Consider the following 11241-nt stretch of genomic DNA (forward strand, 5'->3'; position numbering starts at 1 on the left):
GGAGCCCCTACTGTGTGCCACACGTGTTCTAGCAAGTGGGTTCCTGCTGAGAACAAAACCAGAGCTGTTATTTGAGAAGAACAGCAGATTTCTCCAAGCAGAGAAAGAACACGGGCTTTGCTCTAACCCTGGAATCTGAGCTGGCAACTTCTCTGGGCTTTTGTTTTCTTATCTGTAAAACGGGATAAAGACAGTCCTCCTGGGGTGGTGTGCATGTGTGTGGTAACAGAGGAGGATGCAAGTGGGTAATGGGTTTTCACTCTTACCTGGCATGGCACGATCCTCTCTTGCCCTGGTGTTGACACATATCTGTCGTGTAAACTTGGACGCGGCCCCTGAACTTCTTGGAGCCCAACTACAGGCTGGGATGGAGACCTCAGGCCAGCTGCCTCCAAGTCTGTGCTTGTACTGCCGCTGCCACTGCTCTGCCCAGCTCCGGGATCCCAGCCCAATCTTGGTGCTCAGTGGTACACATTCCAATGAAGTCAAAGCCCCAAGCTCCTGGAGACACATTCAGAAGAGCCAACTAACGGAAACCTGAATGCCAAGGGCATCTAATTCAGGACACCAAGGGCCACATCTCTTCCTTCCCCATCAGGCTTAAGAAACAGCTGTGTGTGACCCCATATTCAACTGCCCCAGAATGGTCCAAGGGTGCCCAGGTTCACCGATCACTGTACATAAAGCAGCTTCAAGATCCATAATTAAAAAGGAAGGGTGCAGTTGGGTTCCTGGCCCATGGAGGGGTTTGCTCCTACCCCATGCCACCCTTGCCCCGGGTTGCATTGTCCTTGAAGGCCAAAATGTGGCATCTCAGAGGGTTCTGTCACTGACTCATGTACCTTTAGAGCTAGAAGGTGTCTGGGCAATCACATAGTCCAGGATTGCAAACTGAAGGCCCAGGGCAGGATCCAGCCCCTCCTAATGGGTCCTGATGGTTGCAGAGAGCTAACCCTCTCTAGTTCCATGTGCCCACCATTCCTCATTATGTCACCCTGGAAGCAGCCTTACCAGATTTGTGAAGGCACTGGGGTTCGCTGCCCCTAGTCTGGTCCACCTCTTCATTTTATAAGAGGTGGTGGTGGATGGGATGGGAGGCCCGACAAACCCAGAGAAGGGATTAGATGTGCCTGAGTTCACATGGCCAATGACGGGCAATGGGGAGACCACATCCACTAACAGGCCCCCTGGCCTCAGTGGGAAGGATGTGCCAGGCAAACCTCAGTGCATGACATAAACAGCAAGGGGCGAACTCTGTTGGAGTCTCCCTGGAGAGAAGGGGGGGTCATTCCTGAGAAGGTTGAGCCAGCTTTCAGGGGAGTTTCTCTGTGTTGAGACTCCATGCTGCACCCATAGGTCTGTTCATTAATAATTACCTAATAGGGGAGGTGGCAGGTGGTGCTTGTGGAGCTGACAGGTTCTGCCAACCTTCCTGGGCTTCATAAGCCAGGCCACGTTCCTCAGCTTCCTCTAGCACTCAGACAGCTGCCTGGGGGGCCGTACCAGGACTGACCGTGAGTAACGCTCTGAGGGCTACAATTGAGACTTGGAAGGGAGGGTGATAATCACTTCTGGAGCATAAAAATTCCAGTGCTAAGACCAGGAATGACCCAGAGGTGACACCTCCTGGCTGGAAAGACCGCCTACGCGTGATTGCGCAACCTTCTTATCGCACCAGTGGGGGAACCGGTGCCCAGGCCCAGAAACAGCCTCATGCAAGGCCACACAGGACTCAGGACCCAGGTCTTCTGGCTTCTGATCCAGGTGCTTTTGGAGGGTGCCTGGCAGAGTGGAATTCTAGGTAGCTTGCTGCAAAGCCAGAGAGAAACACACATGTGAAGGTTAGGGCGGGAGAAGGTATTACAGCTTGGTAGGAAGCCATGCTTTGGGGACGGGTGTGAAGTTGGTGAGTGAAGTGGTCACTCCAACTCCTGGGTGGAAAACAGAATAGAAAGACTAGGTAGGAAGAAACAGCGGTCTAAGTCAGGGCTCAGCAAACGGTGGCTTGTGGGTCAAATCTGGCCCACTGCCTGTTTTTGTCTTGCCCCTGAGCTAAGAATGCAAGATATAACATAAATATAAGATATAAACATAAATACAAAATTTGCAAATGGTAGGAAAAAATGAAAAGGAGGACAATATTTTGTGACCCATGAAAAGCATATGAAATTCACATTTTATTGTCCATAAATAAAGTTTCACCAGAACCCAGCCACACGTAAGCATGTCTTCTGGGTGACCTCTTCCCAGCCAACACAGCCGAGCTGGGCAGCTGTAACATGACCGTATGGCCCGCAGAGCCAAAGACGTTTAGTCTCTGGCCCTTTGCAGGAAAATTTTCTGACGCCTGGTTTGGGTGAATGACGCTGGAGGCCTAAGTGAGGGTCACAACAGTGGAGAGGCTCAGGGGTCATGGGAAACCCTGCCAGACATACAGAAAGATTGAATGAGGTGGGGAGGTGGAGAGCCAGACACAGGTTAGGGATGACAACCGGGTTTGGGGCTGAGAACCAGGGCAGCAGGGCAGATTTGGTGTGGAAAATTGAGCACCCTGTTTTGGGCAGGTGAAATTTACTAGGAGAAGAGACCAGTCCTTTTCCTGGGACTTTGGGCAGATCAGTTTTTGAACATCAGAGATCTTATCTGCATGGAGCAATGGTAAGAATGCCCATTCTACTGACCTTTACCGAGATAAGAGGGTCAAACAAAATGGCATTAAAATGATGTTGTAAACTGTAAAGCACACCACGGGTGTTGGTGGAGTAGAAGTTAAAATAACTTTTGGTGTTTTGCTGCAGTGGGTCCCTGGGGTGAAGGAATAAACGTGAATGGTAACAAGAGCTCCAGGTTGAGTCTGGAGACTTTGTGCTCTAGCTCAGACACTTACCAGTTAGGTGACCTGATGAAGTCATTTTTGGAGTCTCTGGGGTGAGAAAAGGGGCGAGTGCCTTGCAGAGCTGAGAAGGATGGGAAATGCAGGGGGTGTGGTCATAAGGAGCAGGCTTTGTTCATCTAAAGCACTGCTGCAGAGTATGATCTTTGCCACACTCTGGGAAAGTGCCAGGTGTTTGCTAGCCGCTTGCAGGGTCATCTGCACAAGTTCACGGTGTCACTTATCACCGTGTCACCGGTGTCACTTATCACTGCTCTTGCCCGACTTCTCAGTAGGGTTGAGTGTTCTGTCGGGGAATTGCCTGGGTACTCTCTTTCCTCCTATAGTTGGGAGAGCTCAGAAGATGCATCTTGCCGACCTCCTGCCCTTCCTTCTGGCCGGACTGATGCTCCTTTGTCATGGTCAAGTGAACCCTGAGCACTATCTCCAGGATCATACGGGCAACCCCCATCAGGAGGCTTCAAGCGCAGGTGAGGGCTCCCCCAGCCTCAAGATTGCCCCAGGCAATACAGCCTTTGCTCTCCATTTCTACTACCTGATGGCTTCCCAAAGTCCTGGGAGCAACATCTTCTTCTCCCCACTGAGCATCTCTGCCTCCTATGCCATGCTGTCCCTGGGGGCCCGCTCGCACAGCCAGACCCGGATCCTTGAGGGTCTGGGCTTCAACCTTACGGAGCTGTCTGAGCAGGACATCCACCGGGGCTTCCAGCACCTCCTGCACACTCTCCACCTCCCGGGCAACGGGCTGGAGATGCACATGGGCAACGCCCTGTTCCTGAGCCAGGACCTACCGATCCTTCCGGGATTTCTTAATGACAGCATGGCCTTCTATGAATCCAAACTCTTCCTCACCGACTTCCACAATTCTGTGGGCACCACCCAGCTCATCAATGACCACGTCAAAGAGGAAACTCAAGGAAAGATTGTGGATTTGGTCAGCCACCTGAGCACGGACATCACAATGGTGCTGGTGAATTACATTTACTTCAAAGGTAAGACTTGGTTTGTTGGTAGATCCTCTAGCTTCTCTCTTCTTCTGATTTGTGGATGGATTAGGTATTTAAAAAAGAGAAAGTGGATGGATGGGGTCAGATAGGGTCAAGCAATCCTTAGCAGATTCATGTGAGAGCATCAGGTATTTAAGATTGTGTAGTATGGAGGTTCCTCGTGTCTTTAAACATATTTTCTTATTTTCTTCATAACAGTAATGTATGAAATGCACAAGGTGAACTGCTGGGTTCATAGCGAAGCTCTGTCACTTACCAATGGTGTAAGCAGGGCAGGTTGTTTGCTTGAAGTAAGGATAGTAAGAATCCTTCCTTCAAAGTTTTGTTTTGAGGATCAAATTATGTGACATTTTTGTGTACTCCTTAGAAGAGGATCTAAAGGGATAGGCAAACTACTGCCCCCAGCCACATCTGATGGGCCATTTGTTTTAGTCAATAAAGTTTTATTGGCACACAGCCATGCCCACTCATTTATGTATTGTCTCTGGCTGCTTTCACACAGCCACAGAGATAAACAGTTGCCATAGAGCCTAAAATATTTGCCTTCTGGCCCTTTGTGAAAGAGGTTTGTCAATCTCTGACAATTATATATACTCAATAAATAATTAGAGTAACTGTAATTTATCTAATGATAGCAATGCTCATTTCAAAGATCCTTGAAAACACATAAAGAGGGAGCCTGGGTGGCACAGTCAGTTAAGAGCCTGCCTTCAGCTCAGGTCATGATCTCAGGGTCCTGGGATTGAGTCCCGCATTGGGCTCCCTTCTCACTGGGGAGCCTGCTTCTCCTTCTTCTCCCCACTTGTGCTCTCTCTCACTATCTCTGTCCCTATTGCTGTCTCTCTCAAATAAATAAAATCTTTAAAAATAAAAAATTTAAAAACCACATAAAGATATAAAAGAGAAGTAGAAATTACCCATAATCCTACCACCCGAGGCAACCAGTGTTAATGTCTTCACTTAATTCATTCCCGTCTTCCGTTCACACACATATATTAACAGTTGAAATCACAGCGTGGGGACAGATTTGTACAGTGTGTATCATCAGTGTTCCATCAGAGGAGCAAAGACACCATGATTATTAAGGGAAAGGGGATTGTTATAGGAATTGGACCTCACTCAACTCTAGGCAAATGAAGACCTAGAGGAAACAACATTGGATGGACAGAGTGAAGTCCTTGGTGCAGGTGAAAGTTTGGACCTTATTAAGGATCTATATGCCAGGTACATCCAACCACTACAGTGGGTCCATGTAGGGGGAACTTTGGAGAGGCCCATGCTAGGCACCTGGTAGTGACTTAGGGACACATTGCTCTGGAGGGTTAATGTTGGACAATGAACTTGGAGGACAGCATGGACAACCTGGAGGACAGAGAGCTCCACTAGGTCTGTCATCATCCAATCTTCCTGGGAAGACCTTCAGCATGTGAGGGTTGTTTTCACATCTACCTCCCAATCTCACAACTGTAACCACCTTGAACCCAGATTCTGGGAAACAGTCCCAGACTAACAATCCAGCCAAATCAGTCATCGCTTGTATTCTACACATGGAATTATTTATGTACCACTGAAAACTTTTTCAAAAATCTTTTTAATTCTGCAATGACCATAAACTTATAAAAAGTTGCAAAAATAGTCCAGAGAGATCCTGTGTACCTTTCATCCAGGTTAGATAACATCTCACATAACTGTCATACAAAAACAAAACCAGGAAATTGACATTGGTGCAATCTACAGACTTTATTCAGATTTACCAGGTTTTACATGCATTTGTGTGTGTGTGTGTGTGTGTGTGTGTGTGCATGCACAGCTTTATGCTATTGAAAACTTTATTTAGATCTTACTTTAATGGCTGCACAATATTTTATAGAACCATTTCAATGTAGAGTACACATCATCAATGTAATTTAAATGTATAGTATACACCATCAACCTACACAAAGCTCTGAATATAAAGAAGGGTTTGGGTGCTCTCTTCCTGAAAGAGACTTAGCTCCAGTTGGGTTAGTGTTGTTGGCCTGAGAGTGAGAGGTTCCCTAGAAATAGGAAGGAGATAGAGACGTCTTACCCAACACTTTGGGATGTAAATTTAGCCCCAGGCCTCACTCTCTCACTCTCACATGGTAAAGGGGAGAACAACTGTGGCTTACCTTCAAAACTGAAAAGTACCTAGAAGAAGACAAACAAAAGATGCATAGGATCTCTGTAGAGAAGACTATCTTGAGAGATAATAGACTTAAATTTTCAAAAGTACAGATATACTATGTTCATGAAAAGGAAGACTTAATATGTAAAGATGTCAATTCTCTCATGAATTAATCTAAATATTTAATGCAATCCCAATCAAAAGCCTAACAGATTTTTTTTTTTGGTGGCAGTTAATAAGCTGATTCTAAACTGTATATGGAGGTGCAAAAGGCCAAGAATAGTTAAGATGGGAAAATTTACCTGACAGAAGGTGAGACTTATCATAAATCTATATTAATTTAGGCTGTGAAGTACAAATAGACTAATGGGACAGAATAGTGAGGCCAGAGATAGAGTCCAGAAGTGGCCCCATGGATAGATACAGATAGATACAGAGACATATGGTATTTGTCCAAGCTGGCATCACCCCCGTCACTGCCATGATGGAACACTGGTGCTGGGACAGCTAGGTACCCACAAGGGGAACAAAATGGGTTTGGACCCCTCCTTTCAACCAACAATAAGTATTTATTCTAGGTGGAGGATAGTCCTTTTTGCAAAAGGGAAGACTAAATCTCCTAGAATATCATGTAAGGGAGTATCTTTATGACCTTGAAGGGAAAGTTGTCTTAAACAAGACACAGAAGTCCTAACACAAAGAAAAAGACTCATAGGTTCACTGCATTTAAGTTAAGAATTTCAAAACACACCATTACTAGAGTGAAAAGTTAAGTCAGAGAGAGAGACAAGGGATTTACAACTCACACTACTGATAGACAACTAGTGTTCAGAAAGGACTCCTGCAAACCACTAAGAAACAACCCTACACAAATACAGGGAGGAACATGAACTAGCACTGATGTAACAAGACAAAAAAAAAAAAAGAGAGGGACATTTTGTTGGTCAATAAACATACAAAAGATTGCTCAACCTCATTTTTAACCAAGAAAGTGCACTACAAAGTCATAATAAGCTACAACTACATAAACATCAGGTTGGCAATGTAAATTAAATGGTGAAGACCTGAGGTGCCTGGGTGACTCAGTTGGTTAAGTGTCTGACTCTTGGTTTCAGCTCAGGTCATGATCTCAGGGTCATGGTGCTGAGCCCTGTGTCTGGCTCCATGCTCAGTGCAGAGTCTGCTTGAGATTCTTTTCCCATCTTTCTCCCCCATCCCTCTCTGTTCTTGCACTCTCTCTCGCTCTCTCTCTAAAAGAAAGAAGTAAATAAAACAAATAAGTAAATAAAATTTTTTTTAAAAAATGGTGAAGACATGAAACAACGTTGCTGATATCCTTTTGTATCTCCCATTTTAGAATCTAAATGAGCCCTGAGAGAATCCATTTCTTAGGCAGGTCAGGTTTTGAAGGACCTAAGTGGTACACCGTGATGAAATAGTAAGGGGGGCATCTCCATGGCTGTGGGAGAGACACTCCCTTGGCTAAACGGTCGGCCTGCTAGTCCCCAGGTGCCCTGTGCCTTCTTTCCATCTTCCCTTCAGCTCTGTGGGAGAAACCATTTGTTCCCTCGATGACCACTACCCAAGACTTCCACGTGGATGAGAATACTGTTGTCAAGATACCTATGATGCTGCAGGACACACAGCACCACTGGTATCTTCATGACCGATTCTTGCCCTGCTCGGTGCTGCGGATGGATTACCAAGGAAACCTGGTGGCCTTTTTCATCCTTCCGGACCAAGGGAAAATGGCGAATGTGGAGGAGGTCTTGACTCCAGAGATGCTAACAAGGTGGAACAACTTGCTTCAGAAGAGGTGATCAATGTAACCTGTGGTGCTGAGTCTACAGCATTGCCCTTCAGATGGACCCTTCTAAGGAAGGCCAGTGCCCTACATGGGGATGTTGTCAAATTATGAAAGAATTCTTATTTGCTTTAAGCCTTTCCATGGGTTTCCCTCGCTGATGAACTCTCTTGTTATATCTGAAATACGATTTTTGCCCCATTAGTGAAAAGAGAACCAGGCTAGGAGTTAAGATTCCTGGTTCTAGATGTAGCCCTTACAGTGCACAAGACTTGGGTGAGGTGACACTGACTCTCCGAGGGTCTGCCCAACTGTGCAGTGAGTGGGTAGACCTCCCGTCAAGGTTCCTAGCACAGAGGGACTTCAAAAGATCCCATCCACCCATCCAAGGAAGTAGTTTTCTATCACCCTGGGGCTATAAATGGGAAAAATTTATAGATAAGGGCCTCAGATTTATAGATGAGGGCCCATAGATAAGGGCCTCAGCCTAAGGCCACATGTGGATGGAGAATTCGCACAGCTTATGTGACAGAGGAATTCTAGCCAAAAAAATCATCTGGTCCCATGTAAGTGAAAACCATAGGACCCCAAGAGAGGTGAAGGGAAAGCTACCACACAGGGAGACTTCATCTCCCTGGGCACCTGGCCTGCCCACAGAAGGCCCCCTCTGCTGAAGATGATCTCCCAAGGGAGTTCCTGCAGAGAGCAGTCTTGAGGGCAAAGGGGCCTGGCCTTAAGTCCCTGGGGACACTGGAGCAAAGTCAGATGCAGTGGGGCCAGCTAGAGGGTGCAGGCAAGAGGAGCATAGTGCGCCGGGGTCCCTCACTTGTGTAACCCCATGCCTCCTTCAGGTATTTTTATAAGAAGCTCGAGCTCCATTTCCCCAAGTTCTCCATTTCTGGCTCCTATCAGTTAGATCAGATTTTGCCCAAGATGGGCTTCATGGACCTGTTCTCGAAGGAGGTTGACCTCTCCGGCATCACCGAAGAGCGGAGACTGCGGGTGTCCAAGGTAAGTCATCGTGGCCCTCCATGCCTGGAGACTTGGTAGGAAAATTCTGCCCCTTGGGGACTGCTGGGTTATGGGTGTTCTCTCTGCCCCACGTGAAATCTCAGAGCCTGGGTTTCATTCAGCCATCTGTAGACATGGGCATCCTCGAACCAGCCCACTCCCATGCTGGCATGGTACTTGGCACTGGGGATCCCACGTTCATCCCACTGCTGTCCTCAGGGAGTTGTCACAGCAAAGTGGGCTTCACAGATCACAATGTATAGACAAACGCATTGATAAAATAGAAGGAGGATACCGACGAGGTTGACCGGGGTGTGTGTATCAGAGATCACTTCGATAGAAGAAAGAGACCTATGACTTTAGTTAAGAAGACAGAAGTGCACGCCAGGGTAGAGCCTTGGGTTGCAGAGTTGAATTCCAGGTCTTCCTCTTATGGCATTGAAGGGTGAGTGAGTGTCTTGGTCTGCAAAACAGCCGTAATATATCAACCTTCTAGGATGGCTATGAAGATTTAAAAAGAGCCCTAGACACATAGTAAGTGTTCAGTTGCTGATAGAAATAATCATTCTGAGGGGCATCTGGGTGGCTCAGTCAGTTAGGAGTCTGTCTTCCACTCAGGTCATGACCCCAGGGTCCTGGGACTGAGCCCTGCATCAGGCTCCTTGCTCAGCGGGGAGTCTGCTTCTCCCTCTCCCTCTGCCTGCCACTTTGCCTGCTTGTGCTCTCTCTCTCTGTCAAATAAATAAATAGAATCTTTTTTAAAAAATGAAATAATTATTCCTATAAATAAGAGGTCATCCAGCTCACAGATCTCCCCAGTGTAGATGTTCTTGCTGTGGGATCCCCAGGAAGTGGCCTGCAGCGTTGATCTCCAGCGATCTCTGGTTCGTCCAGGCTTCCCTAAGTTCTGATTCATGTTCTCTTAGAGGTAACCCTTGTGATTTCCTTCCCAGAGTTTTCACAAAGCCATTCTGGAGGTGGATGAGGTTGGCACCCAGGCAGCAGCGGCCACTGGCAGCTTTGTGACCTTTATGTCTGCCCAGCACAATCGCAGAGTCCTTCGGTTCAACCGGCCCTTCCTCGTGGTGATCTTTTCCACCAATACCCAGAGCATCATCTTCCTGGGCAAGGTTGTCAACCCCACGAAACCATAGCCCTCCCAGGGCTGGCTCTTCTATTACAAGCAGGATGATGTGGCCCAGGGTGGGCTCGGTGTGAGCAGCTCTGTGTTTGGAGTGGTGGACACAGAAGATCCTGAGATCCTGGACAGAAGCTGTTGGTGAGGGTGAGGGACATAGGTGGTACGAGATAAGTGTGGACTAGACACCCAGCTCTCAGGGCAGATCATCTCACCTCTTTGAGCACCACCCTGGATAGTGGGAGAAACTCTGCTAGGTGGTTGAAGGGATTAAATACAATGATGGCTATGAGGAACATGTTTTGGTGCCTTGCACATAGTAGGTACTCAATAAATGCATCCCTGTTCTCCATACCTTTGGGGTTTGCTCTGCCCTGCCCTGGACATGGGGGTGAGATGTCCCAAGTTCCAGTGGTTTGGCAAGGTGTATATGTAAGGGGGAAGCAATGTCAGCAGTTGGCTGTCCCCAGCAGAGTGGACGCCTTATTTCTAGAGCGGCGCTCTGAAGGCTTTCACTGGGAAAGCACCAAAGTAGTCACCATAGCGACCTAGTGAGGAAGGCTCAGCAAGGCAGGCAGCTCCCCTCTCCCCCGGGGTGGCACAGGCACTGTCTCTTCCTTTGACTTTGGAGATGGGGCCAGTCCCCCAGGATCAACGGCCAAGGTCAAAGATGCACAGCAGAAAGAAGGAAGAACATGAGATTGGAGCCTGGGGGCCCGTGCTTATATTCTACTCTTCTGCTGATCAGCTCCGGGCCTCAGGCCAATTTCTTCCCTTCTTGGGTCTGCTTCCTCACCTGGCTGATAGGGACTGACCCAGATGGCCCCACTCAGATGTCTGTACTATGTGGGGTGAATTCTCTGAGCCAGGGTTTACCCAGAGTCTTAGAGAAGAAACCTCTATTCTTCCCGCAGGAAGAGGAAGGCCGGCCGCCCCGGCGGTGTTTGTCCTGAATCTCAGGAATGTGTGGCAAACGCATTTCCCCAGCCGGGCCCTGGCGTGTTCTTGTCGGGCCAGTGCATCAGAGGCCAGGAGTCTTGCTGTCATGAACCCTGATTTCCACTGGCGCCTGGAGAGACAGGCTAGCATTGAGATGACAGATCCAGAGTCACAATGATCCAGGCTTTATGGGAGGTGGTCCCCAGCCCACATCATGCTACAGATACAAGAATAAGATTGTTGTGGGAAACCAGGAAACCGGTATCTAGGGCAAGAGCTTATGGTGGGAACGCTGTTGTGGAA

The 11241-nt window shown here is 47.8% G+C and overlaps 1 protein-coding gene across 1 annotated transcript; it reads left to right on the plus strand.

The window, feature by feature from the left end:
* Positions 1-1482: 1482 nt before the first annotated feature.
* On the plus strand, positions 1483-10107 carry LOC111148695 (serpin family A member 4). The gene is made up of 5 exons (XM_022505484.1): positions 1483-1514; positions 3220-3885; positions 7589-7862; positions 8702-8861; positions 9815-10107. Exons 2-5 carry the CDS (start codon positions 3237-3239, stop codon positions 10013-10015), a joined length of 1284 nt encoding a protein of 427 aa, XP_022361192.1. The 5' UTR covers positions 1483-1514; positions 3220-3236; the 3' UTR covers positions 10016-10107.
* Positions 10108-11241: the final 1134 nt, after the last annotated feature.

This window comes from Enhydra lutris, unplaced genomic scaffold (assembly GCF_002288905.1).
Source record: "Enhydra lutris kenyoni isolate GAN:26980312 unplaced genomic scaffold, ASM228890v2 scaffoldscaffold20, whole genome shotgun sequence".
NCBI classification, from domain to species: domain Eukaryota; kingdom Metazoa; phylum Chordata; class Mammalia; order Carnivora; family Mustelidae; genus Enhydra; species Enhydra lutris.

Coding starts and splice junctions, on each gene's coding strand:
- LOC111148695 (XM_022505484.1), top strand. CDS start 3,237: ATGCATCTTGCCGACCTCCTGCCCTTCCTTCTGGCCGGACTGATGCTC. Junction 7,863..8,701: donor AACAACTTGCTTCAGAAGAG/GTGATCAATGTA, acceptor TGCCTCCTTCAG/GTATTTTTATAAGAAGCTCG. Junction 8,862..9,814: donor GGAGACTGCGGGTGTCCAAG/GTAAGTCATCGT, acceptor TTTCCTTCCCAG/AGTTTTCACAAAGCCATTCT.